The 27,462-nt window shown below is 43.2% G+C and overlaps 1 protein-coding gene across 1 annotated transcript in view; it reads right to left on the bottom strand.

The window, feature by feature from the left end:
- Positions 1 to 27,462, bottom strand: part of GPC3 (glypican 3) — a 3,092,951-nt gene that overhangs the window by 2,654,180 nt on the left and 411,309 nt on the right. The window contains exon 2 of the mRNA XM_086918698.1: positions 12,782 to 12,943. Coding sequence (XP_086774824.1) covers positions 12,782 to 12,943 — 162 coding nt within the window. The remainder of the gene's footprint in view (positions 1 to 12,781; positions 12,944 to 27,462) is intronic.

Here is a 27,462-nt window from a genome sequence, read left to right as displayed (position 1 = left end):
GTGTGGATCATGACATTTACGCAAATTTGGAACATACATTAAAAAAAGCAGATGAGCAAAATGTTTCTTACAACAATCCAAAAACACGACTCTGCAAAGACAGCAGGTTTTGCATTCATGTGATGAAGCATGCAAACTCAGACATGCACAACTACGGCAATAGGGGAGGTAATGGCTATATTGGATATGGTGGCGGTGGTGGTCATGGTATAGTGTTATCTGCATTATGTGCTAGGGATGGGATATTTAAACAGATGAACCGTGGCTCCTTGCAAAGGGCATTCCACTGCAGTGGTGAAGGAGCTCCTAAGGCATGCCAATTTGTGACAGTCCATGCTCAAGCTCAGTCATCGGCACGTGATGATGCTGCTCGCCCCAGACCCTTTTCTTGTCTGCATTAATGTATGTGCAAATATGAATGCTGTACCTACAATTCTACTATCTTGTTTTACCGCTATTAATAATGTGACTTAAGAGGTCATCCACTCTCTCTAAGAACAACATCCTTATAATAAAATCCCCCTTTGCAGAGTTTTCTTTGCCTCATGCAGTAAAGAGCTTACATTTTAAACTTAAAGGCATGTTATGCAACACAAGATCTGCAGTTAAATGTAGGGTGGAAATTGTAGTTGTATGCAGTACACACTGCTTGGACTTTTTTGCGTATAACCTGGACCTGGCTAGCTGAAGACTCAGCCCCAATTCTAGATGATTATACTGATTATGAAATATTTTGCAACAAGTGCATGTGGCAGGGCGGGGTAGTCGTGATTGTCCATCATTCTTCGATCAGTAGCAAATTTTGCCACAATGGTCGTTTTGAGCAGGATGTTCATCAACAGAGTCTACTTTATGTTAATCTACCATCCACCAAAGTCTTCTCACTCACTGTTTCCAATACTAATAGAAGCAATTGGCAACTTTGGATTAAACCTTGGGAATTAAATCTCAGAATGGAATCCCACCCTCCAACTCCCCAAAACCTAATGAATGATTTACAGATCTTTATTCCAAAATGTTTTATGGTCAGCCTTATAGTGGTGAAGTACCCCCTCCAGTTTATCTGGTCTAACCACTATGTAAATTCAATACACTATCAAGGTATTATCCCCTAAACCCAACAGAGAAGCACTCTATCAATCCCTTTTACTAACTGGAAGGACCTCAAGCCCTCCATAGTTGGCCCATAAATAATAAAAATGAGACACTAACAAACCATCCACTATGGGTAGTGATCCCATTGCCCTACTCAGCTACCTGAACATCAGTAACACAACCATGATGGATGAACAAATATCCACTTGCGGTAAGGAAGCTACAGAGCTGGAAAATAGTGCATATTGTGGCTGGTCTCATGAACAGAAAGTTTTGAAACTAAAAATCAATGAAACTGAAAGGGAATGGCATTTAGATTATTCACTAGACTCTTAAAAACCAATATGCAACACAGATGGGGCCATATAAAAAAAATTCAGTAAGCAAATACATTTTACATTTCACCACATGTTTCACCTGCTCATAACTGATCCAAAGAATGCTTCCGTCTCCATGCTCCGTGCACTGTGCTATTCCTCCGTTAAGGGAACTTTGTAATAACCTGTCCACTTTTTTGAGAGCAAAATCATAAAAATCTGAGATTCCACAAGTACTGAGCCCCCTAAGCAATATTTAGACTGAACATGTCTCACCATCTTCTCTGGCTGTTCTCTGTATCTTTGAACCCATCAATACCTCAACGCGGTCAAACATTATTTCTCAAACGTGGCGTTCTCACACCCAAAATGATCTATGACCAGATAAACTAATGAAGCAGCCTTGCCACAATCTGCTTGACAATCTCCTACTTTTTAACAGCTACCAGGCCCAAGGTATAGTACCCATGGAGGGAAAGCAAGCAGTTGTTAAACCCTAACTAAAAAATCCTTCGCACAGCTTTAAGGATCCCTTCAACTTCCAACCTATCTGCTCCACTATTTGGAAAAATTAGTAGAAAAACTTGTATTACTGAAAGCAATGGACAGTTTACCGGATGATTTGCGCAGTTTGGTGGACATCTGTGACGCCGGAGTGCTACCTTTAGATCTTTCAGGGGCAATCAACACCATTAACAACACCATACTCAATAATAATCGTGAAGCGATGGATATTTCGAGTGATGGGCTAAAACGGAACCAGTCTTTCCTGATAGACAAGATGCAATATGTACCCTCCTTCCTTTCTCGTCAAAATTGAGACCTCGGTATGGTGCGGTGTGACTCAGGGTTCCATGCTTTCACCGCTACAGTTCAGCCTCTACATGGGCGCTCTAACTAACCTACTTCACCAACAGGAGACATGCAAGCAATGAAACTATTGAAACAGGAAGGCTTCTTCCCACGCTTCACGGGGAACAAATTATACGACCACCAGAAGACAGGGCACATCCGGACCCTCCATACTTCAAACCACCCTCTATTTTTAGGGAAGAGGAAATTAGAGACATTGCAATACAAAAGGTACCAAACCCTCTTAATATGTCCCACTCAGTTCTGTCCTGGAATGTGGCAGGCCTGGTAAACAAACTTGCCCAACAGTCCTGGTGGATAAATACACCATCCTGTGTCTACAGGAAACCTGGGCCATAGATTCTGCACACCTACTGGGGCACCGGACCTTTCACTCTCCAGCTTTACCATCTCCTCATGGTAGAAACAGTGGGGGTTTATGTATATATCTCAGTAATGTGAGCGGACTCACTGTCTTAAAACACTTTCTGACTGAAAACTATCAGATTTTAATTCTTAGATGGGGCATTTCCACCAAAATGATTCTAATCAATTTTTATAATAATGTGCTAATGACCACCTAGATAAAGTTACAAATAATCTGTTCCGTGATGTTTCTCTTATAAAGGACAAAATAGGAGGGGAGTTTTTCTGGTCTGGGTGGGTGATTTTAACTGCAACATTTGTCAGGACGGTCCGAAGGGCTTGTGCGGCCTCGGAAACTCTTCTGATGACAACCCGAGTCACTTTGCCCACTCAAGGCAGGGTGACATCCTGAATAATTTGTTGTTTTATTTTAATCTTACCTACATAAATGAGTTATGCTTGCCAATAATTGAGTTCCAGCCAACCTATCATGGTAGAGGGTGTAATTCTATAATTGACTTTACCCTTTTTTCCAGAGCGTATGCATATTTAATAACTTCCTGGGAGACGATAGACGTTATCTATGGAGACCATTACCCAATCTCCTTCCCCATAAAAAAGTTTGAACCAGAGCGGTCCCGGGTGGAAAACAGTACCTTATACCAACAACCGATTACCCTTGCGCGTAACAACGGTTACATCCTTAAATGGGATAAGGTTGATCCTGTGGGTTTACTAACAAACCTATTATCTGAAATGAAGAAAGAAATTTACATCTGCCTTTCCCCCAGGGACGACCCTTTTATTATTTTGGATTCTTTTTCCAAAATACAAATAACCATAAAACAACTATTGACTAGATACCACCGCCCAGTCTCGCACCATCAAATTGGTTGGTTCGATCACAACTGCACTGCTGCATTAAAAACCTTAAAAAAGGCCCTCCATGCTACTCCCAGATCCCTAATTGAGATTCGAGAAGCCAGACATTCTTACCGTCTAGCAATGAAAAACAGGGAGAAATCATTGAAACAGGAAGCATGGCAGGCCTTAATTACTGCCTCCAAAAATAGGGATTCAGCCTCTTTCTGGAAGGTGGTTAATTCCTCTATTATTCGTGACAAAAATAATACAGCAGTGATAGATATTGCTATAAATGGTGAAGCTTGGGTCACTCACTTTGAACACCTTTATGAAAATGAATCGTCCTCCACATCAGTATCTTCTGCCCTTACTTCTACGTCTGGAATCATGGGAAGCGCTTGCAAGGGAGTCTTCCCTTTAGGAATTTCCTTTACCTGTGACGAGGTCAAAATGGCAATAAGGGAGAGTCCTCCGGGTAAAGCGCCTGGTCCGAAAGGCCTACCAACTGATGTTTTTAAATACGAAATTGACTTCTGGGCTCCACTTTTAACTAACGTCATGAACAGCGCAAACTTGGTTGGACTAATACCAACTTGGACCGAGGCCATAGTGGTCCCTATTTTTAAAAAGGGCGATAGACAACATCCAACCTGCTATCGACCTATCTCCCTTTTAGACGCCCTAATGAAGGTGGCCGGTCGTATTATTCTAAAGCGAATCCAATTGTGGGCCGATGAAGGAAACATATCTAACTTCCAGTTTGGTTTTCGCACCGGCATGGGAACAGTAAAGCAGAGCTTAAATTTGTATCTTTTCATTTCAAAGTACACCCAGGCCAGAAAAGGGAATCTTTTTATTACTTCTATTGACCTAAGCTCTGCTTTTGACTGTGTGGACCACAACCAACTTTGGTCCACACTATCCGACCTGGGGATTGATGAAAAAATCTTACATTTCATCAAGGAACTGTACAGGGGTGCTGGGGCCAGGGTGCGCTTTGGCAAACAAGATGAATGCTCGTCTAAATTTTCCATCAAGAGGGGAGTGAGACAGGGGTGCATTCTTGCTCCCCTGTTATTCACGTTATATATAAACTCTATTGGCGACCCCCTGAAGGGTTTCCCCTATGACTACCCTTCATTCCAGGGCCACCCTGTCCCCATACTCCTGTAAGCTGATGATGCGGCTATTATGTCGCAGACCAGGTTGGGTCTCCAGAAGGCGGTCACTAAATGTAATATCTACATGAAAGATAAGGGGCTAAAAGTTAACACTACCAAAACATACACTATGGCCTGTGGGCATGGTACCAAGAAAGCACCCTGTCCCATATATCTAGAGGGCAGGAGGATAGAGACTATTAATCACTTTCCTTACCTTGGAATATCCTTCGATAGGAAATGCACCTGGCATACAGCAGTTAAAGCGAGAAAATTAGCCTTCTTGAGGGCGGTCGGTGCACTCCATAATTTTGCGGCGAAACTTGGTGGGAGACCCGTTAAAGAACTAATTATATTATATCAGGCTAAAGGTATATCCACTGCCACTTATGGCTCAGGAATCTGGGGTATTGAAAACATAACATCTATTCAACTAATTGAAAATCAATACCTCAGATATTTGCTGGGGGCTCCTAAATCCTCAGCAAATTACCTTACCCATATTGAACTAGGTCTGCCTTTTATTTCTGACACCATAAAAATTGCACCCATCCTTTTATGGCACAAGGTGTGGGTTACCCCGGAGACAGCTTTTAATCGCAAACTAATTTCTGACTGTCTTACCCTGGATGGTGTGAGAAATATTAAATGGTTGTCCCACGTGCAAGCTCTGATGACCGAGCTTGGTCACCCTGAGTTTTTCTCTAGTCCACTTAGTATGGAAACGATCACTAGAAAATCATTGAAACAACTGGTCATGGATCACCTAGCCAACAAAAGATGGTCCATAGAAAAACTTAAAAACACAGTTTTGGCCTTTCAGGAAATTACCATTAATCCAGGGACTCAATTGTATCTCTTAAGTGATCTAACTTGTTACTCAAGAATGTTATTAACACGGTTCAGGTTTGGAACGTTCTTTCGTACCATTACTTTCCCACTTTGTAACACTTGGTCGAGGGATTTGCCCACGTGCCCCTGTGATGACCTATCCCCACAGTCAAACCTACATTGTATTTTATTTTGTAAATGTTATGTTGTTCCACGGAGGATTATTCTGAAACCTATCCTTAAAGCATGGGGCCATCGCTCCTGCAGAATAGCCTATGTTAGATTGCAGCAGCTGGAAAATGTCTCTGTGGCTCAGGCTATATCTAGTTTTTTTAAATTATTGATTAGGTTCAGAAATTCTATGTAAAGCTTTTTTAATCTTGTACACTCACATAGTTTTTAAAATATTTTGTCTTCATCTAATTGGACTTGCCCGCTTTTTAATCAATATTGATTTTATCTCTTTGTATTTCTGTGATATGCTGCGTTTGTATGGTTTTTTTTTCTTAACTTGTAAGCTTTTATGAATTCAATCTTGAATATCGAATAAAGCTTTTGAATTTGAATTTGAATTAAAATTGACATGCATGCAGACAACATGCAAATCATTTTCACCATTTTCACCTCCCTAAAAAAATCCTTCCTTTGGCGAAAATCAAGCTAAATTAAATATTTCCCTGGGAATCATGCCGTGGTAAAAGCCTACCCACCCATTTTAAAGTTAGATCTTTTTTAAAATGGGCTTCCTTCTCACTTCCCTAAAAGCAGACATTGGAATAACATCAGTTGGCCTCTCAACATGTGAACCCAACCAGCCCCAGCAGCCTGTGTTAAAAATCTGGAAATCTTTTTAGATTCCTTTCTTTTGCTTGAATGTCAAGCCGGCAAAGTTGCCAACGGTTGCTTTTTCCATTTATAGATCCAGAATAAAAGCCTTCTTTTCTTTGAGCCTCCAATTCACCCACAGGGTTTTACTGCCCTAATCCAGTCTAGATTAGGTTATGGCATCATGATCAATCTAGCTTTTCCCGCCAAATTGTTGTAGCCCGTCGCCTGATTAAAGCATGCTCCAAATGTGAGCATATTCCACTGGTTATAAGATCATTGGCTGCCCATCTATAGTAAAAGCATTTTTAAGTGTATTATTATTTTGAACAAACGCCATCTATCAGATAACCTCTGTATGCCACCCTCATCATTTTCATAGTATGTACCTTGTACCCGCTCTGCCCAGGATTTGAAATTCCAAGCTTTGATATTTACATGCAGAATCCTGTTTATCGTCTTTGAGGAAACTATTGAAAACTTGGCTTTTAATTAGTAGTTGTCTCCGTTGCCCTCCGTGTTTGAGACAATTTCCTTTTGCGTCTAAATTATTAGATTTTGACTCTGTAGCACCAAGAGGGTTACGTATATGTGTACTCACAAATGAAGATAACATAGCTCTTTGTAATGTTTTAACAACCGGTTACGATATGTCAAGCAGACAGTTGAACTAGTAAGCAAGACCTAAAAAAAAACTGAAAAAACTTATTTTGAGATAATGCATTGGTAGCTTCACAGTACAATCACTGCCAGCATTCATTAACATTTAGGTCAATAGAATGTAAACAACCAGCATTTTATTACACAGACGATTAGATTCACATTTGCATCAAAGATAAGACACATGATGACAAGAAGGCATTACTTTGAAATATTTAACGTAAACTTAATTCATTAAATCATCAATAGTTTACCGAAGAAAAAGTATTTGCATAGCGCTATAAACCAAAAAATGTAAGGAATAGGGTAAGGAAACCCCATTCTGAGAGGACAGCATTGCATTCTAAATTATTGGTTAGATATGGGCTTTTAATCGTATTTGTTCTTTGTAGCTTTCCGCTGCTTGAATAAGACTGGCAATGAAAGGGGGCACAAACAAACAACTTCATCAACACAGTTCGTTGGGATCGATAGGGCCTCCTCTGCTTCCTTCCCCATTTTATGGTGCAGAGTGGTCTTAAATATTGTTATAATTTGTTTTATGCTTATAGTACAGAAAGTCCTCCTTCTTCTTCTCTTAGTGCATGCCTTTCCTTTTTAGAATAACTATTCCATTTAAAAGGCTCTCACTATGCTTTTGACCTTACAGTGACTGCATGGCAATTCTTCAAAAATGTCTGGTTCCCTTCCTTGTCCAAACAGCTTTCGTGTTCCTCCTCTAATATAAAATCAACTCTCTTCTTGCCCATCAGTACCTCCGTCCTTTATGTTTTTAGGTTTCGACCTGGCCGTAGCACTGCGAAGCAGGGCTACGCCCAGGCGAAAGCTATTGTTTACATTATGGGGGACTTGAATCCGCCCCTTCTTCCATTGGCTAGCTCCATAAATGGAGGCTAGCCATTGGAAGAGAGTGGCTGTCAACCACGCTTTCCCCGTGAAAACGCGATTCGGGGGCGTTTCTGTGTCTTTTTTAAAGTACCGCCCTCTCCTCTTCCCATTGGCTGGAATTTTACCATCCAGCCAATGGGAAGGGGAGAGCGCGAAAAACACGCCCCCGAATCTGCCAGCCGGGACACCCCGTGACGTCATTCCCCGGGCCGCGCTGTGATTGTCTGCCGGCCCGGGACCTGACTTGAATGTTTGTTCTCTCCTTTATGAGGTAAGTTGTGTCGTGTCTTTGTTTTCGCACCCCTCCCACCCGCTGTCCGTGTCTTTTTCACCCCCCTCCCGCTGTCCGTGTCTTTGTTTTTGCCCCCCGCCCGCCCGCTGTGTGTGTGAGAGAGACACTATCGGAGCTCATAAAAATCGAGCTGTGTAGGTGTCAGAGTTTGTTCACAGGAATGTCAGAGCTCACCAGTGTGTGTGTGTGTCAGTTAAAGCTCCAAACTGCATTTCAGAAGTTTGTTTCTGTGTGAGAACTCAAAAGTGGGAGTGCGTATTGCGGACAGAGATCAAGGTCATGTGAGCCAGGGCATGGGGGTGGGTGGATGTGTGTATGTATGTATGTATGCCTGCTTGTGCGACAGCGCTTAGAGGCGAACGGTTGAGAGACAAAGAGCACTGCCTCCCTTTCCCGTTTAAGTGTGTTCGAGAGAGTGCGGTGTGAGAAAGGACGTGCGTGCATAGTTTGCATGTACAACAGATCACATGACCCGTCCGGAGACCATGGGGGTGGGGGGGCGTGCATGTGGATGTCTGAGAACGATAAAGTCCGTGTCATGAGGACTGCATCGAGCAATGCGCGTGTGCCCCCAGGCTCCCTCACACAGGTGTGCTGACCCCCCGCCGTTCAGCTCCCCCCCACCTCCGGCCGCAGCACCCGAAGATCCCTCTCCCGCGCCCCCTTACACCCTCTCAAGATAGTGGGAGAACTAAAAGCCGGCAGCACCTCCGACCCGAGCTCCGGTGCGCCCCCACTCACCTGCGGGGGGCCCTCTCGAGATAGAGACACGACCCCTCCTTCGGCAGCGGCGCCAACCATCTTACATCGTCAGTGCATTCTGGGAGTTGTAGTTTCACACCGGGGACTTTAAGGCAGGGATTTCCTGCCGGAGACAGCGGCCAATGGGAAGGTCGCTTGCCTCTGGGTCATCTGCCATAGGCTCGCTCCTGCCCGCCGCAGAGCGTTCTGGAGGTGTAGTCCTTGGGGCCCCTAGCGGGAGCAGAGGACTTCAACCCCCGCATTGCAGCCATGCCGAAATACCCGTGCTAACTACTGGGTTTTGATCCCCACACCCTGCCGCCCTCATGTTTCTCCATAGCGCTGTGCTATCAACCTCGGAAGGCTCAACGGCTGCGTTTGAAGCAAACACCCACACCTCGGAAGCAGGTTCATTCATTATGCGTCTGTGAACTCTCTTAAGAGAAATGGAACATGTTGCGAGTCACATGCCACGTGTATCATTTCCAATGACCCATAAATCTTCGAAAACGAGGGAGGCGAGAGCAGTTCGGACCTGGTGAATTACAATATTTGAATGCGGCTACAGTCTTGTCAGTGCGATGCGGCACAGAGCAGACGAGCCACAGCACTTAGCAGCCACACCAATGGCACATAGGCGCTATGCATCACCGATTAACATACCATTCTAGAGGAAGGTGCGATATGTGTTATTGTATTCTTTAAAGTCTTTTAAAGTTATTTGTATGGCGAAGACATGTGGAAAGTAAGTCTGCTATTAGAATATAAAACTATTTAGTTTTCACTTCATACTTTTATCTGATTCTTAGAACAGGCTTTCATTCAACACTCCGAGACGTTTGCCCCATGAGATATACAGCCGCTGGCATATATCAGGGATTAATGGGCCCCTCAGGATTCAGGGCCCCGGCGTCACGGCATCTGCTGCACGCACCACTGGTAGCGACCCCCTGGGCTAAATGGCAGAATAAAGCCAACAATGAGTGTGACGGAGCGTACATCTTGTTTTTATCACAAAATATCTATCGCTTTTTCGAATTACATTTGAACAAGGTCTATCAATTGCTGCTTATGAAAGGCAGTCTTGTCACATAAGAGCCTCACGGGCCGCAGTATCCGTCAGGTGACGTCTCCTCTGATGACATCATCGTGATGTCAGAAAGTCCCATGATAGCGACCATCGGAAGCTGGAGACGGCAGAGTCCCCATGTCTGAAAGGCTTGGTGGTTTCTAAAGCTGTCCGGAAGGCTCTCTCTTCTCAAAGTTTACTGAAAGGTGTACTCACGGTAGGTGGGCAACACTTCTTAAACTGCCACTGCAGTGGGCGAGCAGAGGAAGGAAGAGTTCTGGCCTCCGTTTCCTGGCAGTGCCTTTCACACTCATGCTTCCTCCCAGCATCTCGACAGTACTTAGCAGGGCCAAAAGAATGTTAAAAGTGAATGGGAAAGGGAGAAGTGCTTATTTTGTGTGTGTGATTCACTTCTTCCCCCCCACCTCCAAAAGTTCAAGGGCTCAAAGATTGTTTGTAATGGCACAACTTCCAAATGCTGTGATTTTCGAAAAACAAGGCTGTGCAAACTCCATTCGACCCCATTCTAACACCTTGCAATTCCTTCATCTCACTTTTGCAGGTTCTGCCTCTTCATCACTGCTTTCTTCTTTTTATCACCATTTTCCGTTTTTCTCTGACCCCCCCTCCCCCGCCCCTTCTATGTTTCTTTGATGTCTGTTTCTTTATGTCATTCAAGGCCGTCAATGAAAAGTAAGTCACAGTCCCTAAAATGACTGCCACTTTGCACGACAGTTTAGGCAATTCTGAATTGGTTTTAAGTAAGGCGATGTCTTTATTTATTTGTATTTTTCTGGAACTACACCTTTACCGTGGAGTACCCTGGCACTCACTGGTTTTATAGACCATACATCTGCTGAAATCTTTTTAAAAATGGATAGACGAAACATGTTGTTGTTAACAAAAAAGACACCTGTTTAGAGATTTAGTGCAATTGGGGTGAAATGACGTTTGAGTGTTTTGTGGCTAGATAAGAAAAGAAGATCTTTCCAGTCAAGTGATAGAAAGTCGCATTTGAAAAGGTTCTGTGTTAAGTGAGCAGGGAAAGGTGCTTTTGACACATTTTCAATAACTTCACACCCGAGGCCAGGCCTGATATTGGTATACAGTTGGGCAGAGAGACTCTTTCTGATACGGACCTCTGCAGCTTGAAAATGTTTAGGGAACACATGGTCACAATAGTGTTGATGAAGATGTGCATGAGGGCTTGCATATGTCAGTTTTAAACTGGTGAATTCAGTAGGGGATGTATTTGTGCCAAGTGTTGATTATGCCACAAAACAAAATGTAGGTAGGTACAACGTAGTATAGTTTAAACCACACGAAGAATGGTGGAGGGAGAGGAAGAACTCTTTGTAGATTACTAAGAGTTCTTTGGTCTAGTTATTTATAACGTTTTGTTAGCCTGGAAGATGTAGTATCTAGAAGTTGAAGCCTGATTTGTTAATCAGTTGTGGACATGATTGTATATATGCACAGTAGTGGTTAAAGGGAGCAGTGGGCGTGTGTGTGACTGCTCCAGTGTGTGTGTATGTGACTGCTCCAGTGTGTGTGTATGTGACTGCTCCAGTATGTGTGTGTATGACTGCTCCAGTGTGTGTGTGTATGTGACTGCTCCAGAGTGTGTGTGTGTGACTGCTCCAGTGTGTGTGTGGCTCTGGGTGTGGCTGGCTCTGGGTGTGTGTGGCTGGCTCTGGGTGTGTGTGTGTGTGGCTCTGGGTGTGTGTGTGTGGTAGTAATTGCTGTCTGCTGAGCTCGTCCGTAGGGTACAATAGGTCTCACATTTGCGAGAGATTAAGCTATTGGCAATGTAAATGACAATGCCATTTATTTATCTGTTTTCAAAACCAACACATAAATACAAATTTTGTCATTTACAATGCCTATAGCTCAAACTTTTCCAAAGGCGAAACCGTTGCATTGTAAATGCTTGTTTGTTTCTGTCCCTGCTCATTTTTTTAAATGAAAAATATTGATCTCAAGTTCCATTTTGCTGAGAGCAAAAAACGATCAATTGCACAACTGGACTTCAACACCACCCAAAAATGGGTTTCCGTTCATCAACCCTTTTCATTTACAGAAGATCATTAATAAAATTCTCTGTTTCACCCTAATCCCTCAGATTCTTTTAAAGTCAGGTAAAATTGTTGCTGAATTCTAATTCTTAACAGTCTCCATTGCCTGATCCTCTCAGTGTTTAACTCGCATCTCCAACCCCTCCCCCTTTCTTTAATGGATTCTTCTCTTCCCTTTTACAGTTCTGGATTAAACAACCTATGCTATTGTTCCTTGCAGACCTACCTGTCAGATGTTTTTGTGGTGCGTGCATCAATAACCCGATGCTAGGTGGGCTCATGGGACGTTTCTTCTGTTTTTACCGGGTGTCATAAGCACCTAATTCCAAATATTTAACAAAAATGTATCAGGACATGAGGGAACAAAACAGCTGCTGCATCTAGTGCCATATAGTGTTTTGGAACTGGAAGCTGCCTCATTATTAATAATGACCGCAAGATTGCTTTAAATTAAACATCTATGTACACATTTTGCAGCAGGAGCATGAGGCATGAAAAAAAGCGGGGCCTGGTGCATAAAGCTCCCTCTATACCACATTATGATGGCCTTAGTTCCATTAACCCCTTATGCCTCTATTCCCAAATCTTAGTCTTGTATGTGTGACATATTTCACTAATGATTCCACAATGATATCCCTTCTCCAACATCAATACCGACCGTCTTAGTACGCAGAGGATCCTTTGAACAAAGGTTGACATCTGATGCAATGACACCAACATTTCTTTAAAAACTTTACAAGGCCTACCTTGAAAGACAGCAGCATTCTGAATGATGAGGAACCTGAGCTCGGAGCTAGCGGACTGGAGAAGATGTTCCATGTTGACGCGAGCAGCTACTTGGTACTTTTCCTCCATTTTCTTTGAACAGCATGTTGGTCCTTTGGTGATACAGACTTGCAAGTCAGACCCTGCGCGTAATAACAAACAAAATGTGTGAAGTAGGAATCGAGAGGAAGTGAAGAAGAGATGGGAAGGAAGTGTATAGAGGGAAGAGGGGCTGAGAAAGGAGCAGAGGGTCATAGGGGCAGGAAGTGAGATGTGAGGGAAAGGATATAGAGAAGAGAAGTAGAAGAGAAAAAGGAAAGAAAAGGTGGGTGGGGGTGGGTGTGGTGGAGGGGCACAGAAAGTGCATAATCTCATACATTTAAAAAAAATTAGATGCTATTCAAGAAAATAAGACACTGAAGAGTGAAAACATTGAGCATAAATAAGGCAGTTAAGACCTCACAGATGAGTTCACACATGATAGAAACTCATGAAGGTGGCCGTGGTGTGACATGACATAACTGCATTTCTATGCATCCAAGATTTCAGTAAGTAATATCATTGCATTTCAAAACATCCAAATATGAAGGAAGAGACACTACAGGTTCCGAGGAGGCCAGGGCGTGAAATTCCGCTCCGCTTGTGGAGGTTTGCGGAGTTCTTCAAACTCATAGCATAGTGCACACGTTAAGTTGGCAAGCGCGAGCCTGGAACATTTTACCCTAGACCACATCCTGGTGAGATTTCTCAATGTGGGCGGTCGCAGATAGTCGCTACCGCTTGCATTGAGAACCCTTCTGTTTGCAATGAGGAAGCTGCCACTCGAGTAGCACATTTACTTGAGTGGCAGAAAGAAGCAGCGCCCTCCTGCACTGCACATGGTGACTTTCATGCTGATTTTCCAGTACATGACAAATTCCTGGCGCTAAAAATCAGCGTGAACGACATGACCAAACTCACTCTGCTGCTTGCGGAATTTCGCTTTGCGTGGCAACGTTTTTGGGTCAGTTTCATGGAGCTCCCCGTAGCGCAACTCTGAGAGCTCCGCTCAGACCTAGTTTCGAGCCAAAACCATTTTTAAAAGAAGAAGGCTGGTAAAAGATCTTCTCAGCATCCATGATAACAGGAAGACATCTCACAATTTTCCACCATCCACTTCTGCAGAAAGTGACATGACTGCATTTCCCAACATCCATCTCTGCAAGAAGTGGCATCACTGGTTTCCATCTGTCATTTATTGCCTTCCTCCATACTTTAGCGAACTCTTTGGTGTGTCCCACTGCTTAAACATCCACAGCTAGGCGGCTGACAAAGACAAAGGTATCACCTGTTTGGACATGGAATGACAAAGGGCCAGAATCCCTGCTTTAGGTAAACAAGCTTCTTCATGTACCTTGCAAACAATGTTTTACCATAATATTGTTCTGATATATCATGACGTCCAGACTATTGTGGTAGATAATATCGCTGTATGCATTATAAAATTGTTCCATATAATAATCAATTGGTGTTTTAATTTAATGTTTTATTAGATAAGGTGTTATACGTTATTTGTATTTAGTTTTTTTGAATTGGTAATATATTTAAAGAATTCGACATATGACATTTTATTTTCTCTATGCGAGTTGTTGGGTTTGTATGGTTAATTTTTTCATTAAGTTGGTCAACCCTTAACATTAAAATGATTAAAATATATTTTTAGAAAATAATGTAATATTTCGTTGGTTTAAATAATAAATAAATATATATTTGTTAATATGGGATAGTGTTTTATCTTTACATAGATTTTTCATAATTACATTTTCAGTTGTATTATTATTTAATATTTTTAAACATGTTTGTGTTTTTTAAATATCAATTTTAGGAATGTAATATATAATTTTAATGATTATTTTTGGATACCATTAACTTGTTTATAATGTATTGATAAGCATACCTTGTGTTTTTCTATAATGTAAAGTATTTGTACATTTATATTTCATTATATTTTTGTTTAATATTTGTATTTATATATTAATTTATTTTTTATTTTAAAGTTACTATTTAACCTTTGCATTTTCATAATTATTTATTTGTACATGCAAACTTTGTTAATGTTAAATTATAGTATTTTTTGTTATATTAAATCTTTTTAAATATACATAAATATCAACTGAAAAAATAAAGTAGAGAAAATATTAACATTACGTAATGAATCATATATATATGATCAAGGGCTCCAGGGCCCGAAACGCGTCATGGCGGACAAGAGGGTGCACGAAGAATAAAAATATGCGCTAAAACAAACCTGGATGGGTCCGATTCGTTATTTTGTTTCCAGTCTTTGGTACAAGCAACGAAGTTCTTGGCATATATATATATATATTCACTGAAAAAACCATAGGTTATAGACCATATATAGTTAGGAATTAGCATTTACAAAACCTTAATTTACTCGCACAAAACCATAGAAATTCGCATATATAGTTAGTTGCAATAACTATATATCGCGCACCCGCAATCCACTGCTGATGATGTCACATATTACATCATTCATGACATGGTCAGTGACATCACTGATGACATCACTGATGACATCAACCAGTGTTTGTATGTTTGTGTAAAGTTAAAATATGTCTTACATATTGAAGAATGAGTGGATGTATAAGTGTCTGGATGAAGGGTTTAGTAGGTGCATGACTGACTGTATGAGAGAGTGATTAAATGTGTTTCACTGAGTGCATGGGTTAGTGACTAAACTGTCATAATTTGTGCATCATTATGTCTGTTGTTCTGTAAACTGCTGCATGTGTTAATCAGTAGCTATATGAGTAACTATATGGGTTATTGATTGGTTGCCCAAGTATTTGTATGGGAGACTGAGTATGTGTGTGGGTGGCTGGGAGGTGTATGACTCTGTGCATAGATGTGTGAGCAGTAGATTCACTAGATGTATGGGTTCAAACGTGCATGTGGAAACAGCTGTATGGGCAGTTGACTGTGTGCATGAGTGTATTGGTGAGTGAATGGATATCTCAGTGCTACATGTCAAAGTAAGTACATATGTAAAACACAGTACATGTGAGAGTTGACATATATAAATAACTGAGCATAAGAGCCAGTGAATGTGAGAGTGGCTTTATGAATCATTGTGAACTTGTATCAGAGATTGTATAAGAGAGTAAATATGTGTTAGAATATGTTTGAATTAGTAAGGTGTGTATAACTGTATAGTTGAGGAAATGGAGGAGTGATTGATTCTTTTCATGACTGACTAGATATGTGAGTAACTCCATGGATGAGTGACAATCTGTGAGTGTCTGTTTACACTGATTGTATCTAAGGTTATATTAGAATCTGAAGAGGTTCATCGTATTATCACATGAATGATATTATCAGTGATGTGATCAGTAATGTCAAATGAGATGTCATCAGTGATGTCATCAGTGATGTCATCAGTGATGTCACTGACCATGTCATGAATGATGTAATATGTGACATCATCAGCAGTGGATTGCGGGTGCGTGATATATAGTTATTGCAACTAACTATATATGCAAATTTCTATGGTTTTGTGCGAGTAAATTAAGGTTTTGTAAATGCTAATTCCTAACTATATATGGTATATAACCTATGGTTTTTTCAGTGAATTTCAATGTTTTTTTAATAGCAAATATCAAAAGCTGTAAAATGTCAAGTCCGTGGTAGGTAAAAACATTTTCGTATTTATGCACGCTGATGTGCTTTGAACGCTGCCCTCCCTTCTCTTTTCTTTTAGGAGTATTCTCTCTTTGCAGATAGTGAAGGGTAGGGAACGTAAGCCTTTGCCCCCATTGTAACCCGTCGTGCCTGCTTCCCTCTACATTTGATTGATTGTTATCGAAGCATTTACTGTTTTAGAATTGGGTGCTCTCATGCTGACGCCAGCTTCAATCTGAAACATTCAGAAACACTGTAGACTACAAATTCAATCAGTTCCGGTGGAGCCCCAACGTGACCCGGTAGAGAAGAACTTGCCCTCCCCTCTTTGACTGATTGTTCTTGTTGCCTGTCCCTTCTGTTGTCATTTAACAGAACTTGTTGGACTGCTGAAAGGGGTTGTATTCCGACCGCTGGTTGGTGGAGACATTTTGACTATATTCTGGACCTGCGTTGTCGCGTAATGCGTCATATGAAGTGCTCCGGTGCGCAAGGCGCAGCTTCCTGGAAACGATCCAGAGCGCGGCGCGCAGCGCGTAACGTAAGCATAACAGGTCATGTGACTTGTTAATAAAACTTTTCATTGGTTCATTTTACTTTTGGTTTCCTAATGATGGAAGGCTTGATCATATGACCTAAAAATATCACTTTTCATTGGATTAAAACATTTTTTTTCCCAAACGATGAAAGCCCCACCTTGTTTCTAGATGTTTCAGACTAAAGCTGGCATCAGCCTGAGAGCACCACCATCTCGTGGCTCCGTCGTGGTCATTCAGCGAGCAATCATGGCAGCCGCTCCCCACCGGAAGCCTGCAGGAGTCGGGAGCCCCCAAGACTTTTGTAAAATCTTCAAGGCTCAGGGGACGTCCGAGTTCTAAGGTGTCCCAGGGCCATGTTAGTGGACCAGGCCCAAATCCGAAGAGCCGTCCGCCATTTTAAGACTCCTGTGGCAGCCGCCTATCGCTGCACCGCAAGAGTGGGAGCAACTCAACTACATGGTGAGCGAGATGCTATAGCCGCAAGAGCGGGCGGTAAACAGCTGAATGGCGGATGAGGCACAGTGTAGCAAAAGCGGGCGGAATGGCAACTGAAACGGTAAAGGGGCGCCCCACTACAGCAGACGAGCCTCCACCTGGGGAGGCCCGTTCACGCCGCCTCCCCCCCCCCCCACCCCCGGGGCGCCCCACACCGTTTTTCGGAGCAGCATTGTAGGATACCAAAACCAGTGCGGCAACTTACTGGACATCACCTGGGTGCCGTCCAGATCACAGCGCGTTCTGCTGCCTTGGGACTATTCGCACAACAGACCGCTACTGACGAGGCACAGTGCAGCTAAAGCGGGCAAGTACCATGAGTGACGTTAATTCGATCTTTCAATAGTACAGTAATCAATAACACATCAGAACTTAATATCAATAGGGATGTCAAAATGTTCAATCAATTCTCGTCCCTGCTCGCCATGTGCTTCAAAACTGCATACGTATCTCGTGATATCAAGGTTGGGCAACCAGTACACAACAAGGAGTTACGAGTCCCATTTATACCGGCTCCATTTTTGGCGCGGCCGGGCAGGTCCAGGCTATAGTCAAACATAACAAATGAGGCTGACGTCTCTGAAGCAGTTGACGCACAGCAGGACATAGCAAATAAACATGAAGTCTCTGAAGCTGTTAACTCACTGCAGGACAAAACAAGTGAACCTGAAACCTCTGGAATAATTGTCGCTCAGAAGAACAACACACAAAACTCTGTAGTGTCTGAGGAAAGTAAAACAGAAGGGCACTGTAGTTTCAGACACACTTAACACTAATGACTTAACAAAGATATCGTCTGTCTATGAAGCAGCTGTCATGTTCACAGAATTGACAAAGAAGTGTGCAGACACCAATGCTATTAAGAAACACAAGGAAATCCCTAACGCATTAGCATTCTCGGAAGAGGTTGACACAGATGACATCTTAAGGAACAAAGAAAGACAAATTAAGGATGAGGAAGTTGTCACTTTAGTTTTTTCATGGCGTTTAAAGAAGGGATGGTTCTTCACCTGGGTGCCATCCACAACTCAGCACGTTGTGCTGCCTTGGAACTATTCGCACAACAGACCGCTACTGACCATTGTTGCTTCTGTTTTAATAAAAAAATGTTAAGGTGTTTACTGTTTTTGTTGCGATGTATATATTTATAAGTTATTAAAGTGTTATAAACCTACTACTTTGTTGGAGTGCTATATATTTTTAATGTGACACATAATTGTGAAGACTTTGATGTACAAAAAGGCATCCCTGGAATCTTCCGCTTCAGGCTCGGACCCACACACCCTCACAGTGAGAATCCCCTCCCCAAGCACAATACAGGATGGTTATCAGATAGTAGGAACGCGTGTGGTGTGACGGATCTCATCGGGTGGGGGCCTTGATCTACTTAACTCCTTTGAAGAGGGGTGATTCTCTACAGCTGGGGCCATAAACCACATCTGCAGAGCTAGGTGATAGCCTGGGACCGGCCTGGACAATCGGACACAGAGGAAGAGGAGTGTCACAGGGTGCGGTAGTGAATAGGGTGAAAGGCAGGTGTCGGGCGGGCACAGGGTGTGATTCTCAGAGAAGAACAGCGCAGATGGGAGGAGGTTTCTAGCCCATAAATGAGAAAGAGAGCGGGAGTGACCACTGCGTGGGGGAGATGCTTGCGAGGGTGCAGACAGTGGGTCTGGTCAAGGCATCTAAAATGGCTGCTGTGCTCGACAAAAGTGTGGCATTGCAAAAAAGGCAAGATGGCGCAGACAATGTTTATCAATAATGATTTATTTATAACAAATAAAATATTTACTCGCAGTGACAAAATGGCGGTCAACACTTCCTGATTTCCATCGAATCGAACGTTAACAGACGTCACGCAGCAAAAAAAAAAAACGCTCACGCACAGCCGCTGGAAGACATGTATCAACATATATGAGCCTTCTCAGCCACCCTCAGAAAACAAAAGGGGTCAGGATACGTCTCCCGTACCCCCTTATACCTAGTAATTTAATGAAATCGAAACACAAAATGGCGAATTCACGTTTCGCTACCAGTTTGCGAACCGAGAAGCGCTTCTACCGCGAAAAATCAATTTTTTTTAATTTGCCCCACGGGACCCTTTAATAACCCCAACATCATTCCTAGGGGGTCAAGAGGGGTCTACCTAGCCCCCTTTCATTAAATTCCCCCTTCGTTGTTCTCCTCCTCTTGTCTCTCGATCCTACCGACAGACAAGATGGCGGCCGCACCGGACTGTTTAGAATGTTGACAGACACCGGACAGCCAATCAGCTTCGCTACGCAAAGCTCCGTTACGCGAAAAGTACGCGATCTGGAGCGCTATCTGAGACGCTGTCACAGATATATCTGTTTTTTAAAACGTTAATTTCTCAAAATCCACTGGAGCACATATATTGAGACCCAGCAAAGGCACATCGGACTAACAGTCCCTATAATTTTACCAAGTTTCGTGCAAATCCATTCAGCCGTTAGTTTGCGAACCGAGAAGCGCTTCTACCGTGAAAAATCCAATTTTTTTATTTTTCCCCACGGGACCCTTTAATAACCCCAACATCATTCCTAGGGGGTCAAGAGGGGTCTACCTTGCCCCCTTTCATTAAATTCCCCCTTCGTTTTTCACCTCTTCTTGTCTCTCGATCCTACCGAGTGACAAGATGGCGGCCGCTCCGGACTGTTTAGAATGTTGACAGACACCGGAGAGCCAATCAGCATCGCTTCGCAAAGCTCCGAGACGCGAAAAGTACGCGATCTGGAGCGCTATCTGGGACGCTGTCACAGATATATAAATTTTTTAAAACGTTCATTTCTCAAAATCCACTGGAGCACATATATTGAGACCCAGCAAAGGCACATCGGGCTAACAGTCCCTACAATTTTGCCAAGTTTCGTGCAAATCCATTCAGCCGTTCGAGCTAAAAGTGAGGCCAAACGCCCTATGGAAATTAACATGGGAAAAACGCGTTTTGGGACCCCCCTTTTTTCTCGGCCCCCCCTTGACGAACCCCCCCAATTTTCAGGGGCTGCTCAGAAACAAAATGTGTGAAAAGGGAAAAGAGGGGGGAACACTCAGTGTTGTGTAAAATACCCCTCACACACCAACAGGCCCCTTGGTGTCATGCTTCATCATTGGGGTCTTCGCACCCCGCTAAGGGGATGCGGCACGCTTCGACCTGCGACTACGCGGGAGCGTTGACAAATCAGACTATGTGTGGTGTGTGTTGAGTGCAAGTGAAGGGGTTGGATGTGAGTGGGAGGTGTAGTGATAAGTTAAAAAGTACCTGGCTAGTGGGTGAAATGAAAAAACTTTATTCAGTACCCCTGGCTGGTGCTGTTAAAAAATGTGCAAAAGAACGAGGTTTTCTGTGTTAATTAGGGACAGAACCTCTGGTGTGCATCGACATGTTTCGGTACGGGTGTACCTTCTTCAGGACGGGGCACAACTCCCAACTCCCAACCCTACTCACGTTTTTCAAAGAAAAATGGGTTCTATTTTATTTAAAAAGTGATTACACTCATTAAAGACGGCTACAATGTGCCTACAGCGGTTCTCTGGTACATGTAATTACATGTCCTGAAAAAAGAAAAAACCATTAGGTTTGGTTACCATATAGGGTTGGCTCAGACAGGTGCAGTCACCTGGAGCCCCAAACAGTTCATTAAACCTGTAAAGGAAAAAAGACATACAAAACATATAACACACACAAACATGTAAGGTACACTAAGGGTTTTTGTTTTTTGTTTTTTTGTGCTTGTTTTCAGACATACTTGTGGTCTTAGTTGACTACTGCCTCATGAGCAAATCCTGGACATCAAGGTAGGTAGGTGGATCCACAATCTATGAGGATAGAGGAGTGGATTCAGTGCTGTTGTATTTACTCGCTTGTTAACTCCATCATGCACCTACAGAGTTCCGATTTTGTTTAGACAAATACTCACGAAATCCGCCTGTATTGGCCTCCTTCTACCACCCTGTGCTGCTCCGCCGTGAATGGAGTATGGATGAGCTAGGCGGTATATAAAGGGGATTAAGGTATATTTTCATTGGTTAATAGGCGGAAACGGCAAATGACCATGTATGGAGGATACCTGTGTGGCCACCCCCTCCACGTATGTGGTCTAGTCACATGTAACATGTAAACCTCTGTAATTCGTTTATTACCGGGTTTCGGTATGTCCAAATATGGACTTTCCGCTCGTTATCCACTCACCGGCTGTTGCCGTAGCTAGCGCTGATCAGGAGCCCATGCGATGCAGCTGCCGCGTTGTTGTCTACCGTTCGCGCATGCGCAATGCCGGTTCTTCGGTACTCTCTAGCGCATGCGCAAAAGCCGGAAGTCGACCAAGTGTGCGCGATAATATTAGTAGATTGGCGCTAGTCACTAAGGATGATTTGTCTTTATTTTGCCATGGTATATCCTCATTCTTGGTGCATCTGGTCGATGATTATCAGATAATTTGATGGATAAATAGGGGCATTGGTTTCAGTTTGAAAAAGCAGTGTCTGCTTTTGATTTTCAAGGATTCTGTGCAGATGTATTCAACACTGTAATGACATAATATCAATACAGGGGGTGTTACATGTGATGGCTCAATGATTTAGTGTTGATGGCTAGAGGAGAGGGTTCCCAGGCTTACAATTACTGGTCCTCTCCTATTGTGGGGGTTATCAGGAGACTTGGCTCCATGGTATGTCATCATTGAGTCCCGTAATATGAGTTGCCAGGCGGAACACCCAACGTTGTTCCTTTTGGAATAGGCCTGCTTCCGAGGGCAATCGTTCTATGACAGTCCAGCGTAGATCATTGATGCAGTGCTGGTGTGTCAAAAAATGTGATGCCATCTTGGTTGTTGTTTTCTTGCAGCGAATGTTACTTTTGTGTTCCCCTATCCTTATTTTGACGGGTCGAGTGGTCATGCCCACATATTCCAATCCACATGGGCAATTTATTAGGTAGATCACATTCTTCGTATTGCAGTTTGAAAATTGGCGTTGCTCCCATGTTGTGCCATTTCTGAAGGTTAGATTTCTGCTTTTCTGGGTTTGATGACAGCAACTGCAATCCCCACATGGGAAATGACCCTGTATGCCAGTTACATTGAGTCTCGCCGTCTGATTTTCCTGTGGTCTAGTATGGACCACTATGTCCTTTATGTTTTTGCCCCTCCGATGTGCATACATCGGTTTCTCAAAGCTTAAGTCTCCACAATTCAATATACCCCAGTGTTTATTAATGACCTTTGACACCTGGTTTGATATGGTGGAGTAGGTTGTCACACAGATCGGCCTTTTATGTGTTTCTTTTTCGTGGAGATTTTCTTGTATGAGTGCCTCCCTGTGATTGTTTTTTGCGCGCTTCATCGCTTTCTCGATGGTTCTGGTGGGATACTGCCTCTGCATAAGTTTAGTTTTTAGGTCTTTCGCTTGTCGGTTGAATTCACTCAGTTCTGTGCAGTTCCTCCGCAGTCTCAGGAATTGCCCATAGGGCAGATTCTCCCTTAGATGTCTTGGGTGGAAACTGTCGTAGCGTAGCAGGCAATTTCTGGAGGTCGGCTTAAAGTGGGTGGTGCTCTTCAGCCTTCCGTCCTCACTGTAAATGTTTAGATCTAGGAAGACCATCGATGTGTTTGAAACGGTACTGGTGAATTTTAGATATTCGTTCTGGTTATTTAGCCAGGTTACAAAATTCATGGCGCTGTTAACATCGCCGTTCCAGATGATAAAAATGTCATCAATGTACCGTTTCCAGGTGCCAATCTGTAAACGATAAGGGTTGCTTTCATGTAGAATTTTTTGTTCCTCTAGGTGGTAGACATATAGTCCTGCTAAGCTTGGAGCAAAAGTACTTCCCATGCTCGTTCCATGGGTTTGGAGGTATAGTGTCTCCTTGTACTGAAAAAAATTGTCTTTCAGGGCCATGGTGATACACTCTAGGACCAGGTTTCTTGGTGTCTGGTATTTCCAAGTGTGGTTGAAGAGTACTTCTTCAATGATCTCTAGTGTCTCTTCATGGGGCAGGCTTGTGTACAGGCTCTCCACGTCGAGGCTTACCAAGAGTTGTGTGGTTGGATCAAAAGTTGTATCTTCAAGGAGTTGTAGGACCGATTTGGTGTCCTTCAGGTACGTATTTGTTGCTTGTACCATTGGTCTAAGAAAAGCGTCTGAGAACTTTGATAAAGGCTCCAGGATAGACCCAATCCCAGAGACTATTGGTCTTCCGGGTGGGTTGTCAATGTTTTTATGTATCTTAGGGATACAATAAAAGTATGGTATCCTAGGGGTGGGTTGTTGCAGGAAATCAGCTTCCTTCTTACTGATCCAATCATGGGCTAGTCCTTCCTCCACCATACCTCCAATCCGAGTTCAAAGTCGTTCTGTTGGATCACTTTCCAATATTTTGTAGTTCCGTTCGTCGGACAGAAGACGTTGGCATTCTTCGTCATATTTCTCAAGGGTTTGTAATACTATTGCTCCCCCTTTATCAGCAGGTTTGATAACGAGCTCCCGGTTGGCAGTTAGTTCTCGGAGGGCTTGCTGTTCCTCTCCACTGGTATTGTGGAAGACCTTCCTCCCTTGTGTGTCTAGTTTGTTGACCTCTGTAATCACTGCCTTTTCAAAGGTTAGAATCTCTACGGGGACGCCTGAGTCTGGAGGGGTGAAGGTTGATTTCAGCCTCAACCCCGTGTCTGTCTTCTCTTCTGGTAAAGGTTTGTCCTTGAAAAAAGCCTGTAGTTTCAGTTTTCTGAAAAAGTCTTGTAGTTCCACGTTCAGTTTGAAGACATCCGGTTTTTGAGTGGGTACATATCCCAATCCTTTATTAAGGATTTTCTTCTGCATCACTGTTAATGTGATGGGTGTGAGGTTTACCACTAGGTCCCCCTCTTGCTGGTTGATGGTTGATTGGGTAGTGATCCTGTCATGCTCCGAGTTGTTCGGGCATTGGGCTGCTCCTGGTCTTCCCATACTACATTGTTCCCTTTCCGGTTCTTTCCCCGTGCGTTCTGGCGCGCCCCTAAAAAAGGCTGCTGTTGCCCTCCATAGGGTTGTTGTTGTCCGTAATAACCATCGTTGTATTCCTGGTTCCACATTGGTCCAAACTGGAAGGGGTTGAATTGTGGTGGGCCCATGAACTGTTGGAAATGGTTTGGTGGTTGGTATCCCCGCCATCCTCTTTGTCTGGGGAACTGTTGGCGTCTCTGTCGCCATCCTCCTCTGCGTTGTCTGTTGCCTTTGTTTCCACTTGAATTAGAACCTGACGAGCCAGTGTCTGAGGTGTCGCTGTCAGCGTCGCTGTAGTTGTTTTTTGAGACATAATCCGCTTTTGTGTAGGGATATGCACTCTCAGGACTGAACTTCGCCACATCTTTAGTCAGTTTGTTGGTTTTGCTCTGTTTTAGGTTAAACTCGAAGTCAGTCATTTGTTGATTAAGTTCTTCGAGTCTGGTTTTTAAGTCTTCTGGTGACATATATGTTTTCAATTGAACCTCAATTTTATTTATTTCGATTTTGAGTTCCTGTGTGATCCTGGCAGCTGTTTTTATTATAAGGACTAACCAATCTCTGGAGCAATGCCAAGAGATTAGTGACCACTCTTTTTTGAAAATCATATCGTGTTGAAAAATTAGTTGTTCGTTTTTTACAATCAGGCCTGGAGGTGCCATTTTGTTACGCAGGTATTGGGTCATAAATAGCCCATGTAATGCTGCTTTTATTTGGTTACGCCTGAGGTTCAGCAGTTCATTCCAATCGTTGGTTTGTGGGCCTGTATCCTGATTGCACAGGCCTCAAAAAGGTTGCTGTCTGCCAGAATCTTATCAATCTCGTCCTCTGCAAAAGTGAGGCCATGTTCGTCTTCCATTTTTGGTGAACCGCTGGCTTCTTTTTTTATACCTAAGTGTGTGTCTTTTTATGTGTGTGTTATAAGGTAAGTCTGTAGGGAAAAACTCCCGCAGCTGTGCGCTGCCTATAGACTATACTTAACAAAGAAGTGAGGTAGAGTATAAAGTAGGATTCCTACTCCACGGGCACTGATAAATAAACAAGAAGAATCCTACTACCTGTGTGAAAAGGGAAAAGAGGGGGGAACACTCAGTGTTGTGTAAAATACCCCTCACACACCAACAGGCCCCTTGGTGTCATGCTTCATCATTGGGGTCTTCGCACCCCGCTAAGGGGATGCGGCACGCTTCGACCTGCGACTACGCGGGAGCGTTGACAAATCAGACTATGTGTGGTGTGTGTTGAGTGCAAGTGAAGGGGTTGGATGTGAGTGGGAGGTGTAGTGATAAGTTAAAAAGTACCTGGCTAGTGGGTGAAATGAAAAAACTTTATTCAGTACCCCTGGCTGGTGCTGTTAAAAAATGTGCAAAAGAACGAGGTTTTCTGTCTTAATTAGGGACAGAACCTCTGGTGTGCGTCGACATGTTTCGGTATGGGTGTACCTTCTTCAGGACGGGGCACAACTCCCAACCCTACTCACGTTTTTCAAAGAAAAATGGGTTCTATTTTATTTAAAAAGTGATTACACTCATTAAAGACGGCTACAATGTGCCTACAGCGGTTCTCTGGTACATGTAATTACATGTCCTGAAAAAAGAAAAAACCATTAGGTTTGGTTACCATATAGGGTTTGCTCAGACAGGTGCAGTCACCTGGAGCCCCAAACAGTTCATTAAACCTGTAAAGGAAAAAAGACATATAACACACACAAACATGTAAGGTACACTAAGGGTTTTTGTTTTTTGTTTTTTTGTGCTTGTTTTCAGACATACTTGTGGTCTTAGTTGACTACTGCCTCATGAGCAAATCCTGGACATCAAGGTAGGTAGGTGGATCCACAATCTATGAGGATAGAGGAGTGGATTCAGTGCTGTTGTATTTACTCACTTGTTAACTCCATCATGCACCTACAGAGGTCCGATTTTGTTTAGACAAATACTCACGAAATCCGCCTGTATTGGCCTCCTTCTACCACCCTGTGCTGCTCCGCCGTGAATGGAGTATGGATGAGCTAGGCGGTATATAAAGGGGATTAAGGTATATTTTCATTGGTTAATAGGCGGAAACGGCAAATGACCATGTATGGAGGATACCTTTGTGGCCACCCCCTCCACGTATGTGGTCTAGTCACATGTAACATGTAAACCTCTGTAATTCGTTTATTACCGGGTTTCGGTATGTCCAAATATGGACTTTCCGCTCGTTATCCACTCACCGGCTGTTGCCGTAGCTAGCGCTGATCAGGAGCCCATGCGATGCAGCTGCCGCGTTGTTGTCTACCGTTCGCGCATGCGCAATGCCGGTTCTTCGGTACTCTCTAGCGCATGCGCAAAAGCCGGAAGTCGACCAAGTGTGCGCGATAATATTAGTAGATTGGCGCTAGTCACTAAGGATGATTTGTCTTTATTTTGCCATGGTATATCCTCATTCTTGGTGCATCTGGTCGATGATTATCAGATAATTTGATGGATAAATAGGGGCATTGGTTTCAGTTTGAAAAAGCAGTGTCTGCTTTTGATTTTCAAGGATTCTGTGCAGATGTATTCAACACTGTAATGACATAATATCAATACAGGGGGTGTTACATGTGATGGCTCAACGATTTAGTGTTGATGGCTAGAGGAGAGGGTTCCCAGGCTTACAATTACTGGTCCTCTCCTATTGTGGGGGTTATCAGGAGACTTGGCTCCATGGTATGTCATCATTGAGTCCCGTAATATGAGTTGCCAGGCGGAACACCCAACGTTGTTCCTTTTGGAATAGGCCTGCTTCCGAGGGCAATCGTTCTATGACAGTCCAGCGTAGATCATTGATGCAGTGCTGGTGTATCAAAAAATGTGATGCCATCTTGGTTGTTGTTTTCTTGCAGCGAATGTTACTTTTGTGTTCCCCTATCCTTATTTTGACGGGTCGAGTGGTCATGCCCACATATTCCAATCCACATGGGCAAT

The sequence above is a fragment of the Lissotriton vulgaris genome, chromosome 4_1 (assembly GCF_964263255.1).
Source record: "Lissotriton vulgaris chromosome 4_1, aLisVul1.2, whole genome shotgun sequence".
In the NCBI taxonomy this organism is placed as follows: Eukaryota; Metazoa; Chordata; class Amphibia; order Caudata; family Salamandridae; genus Lissotriton; species Lissotriton vulgaris.
Note: the sequence above shows the minus strand (reverse complement) of the source record. Positions and strands in the feature narration are given on the sequence as shown.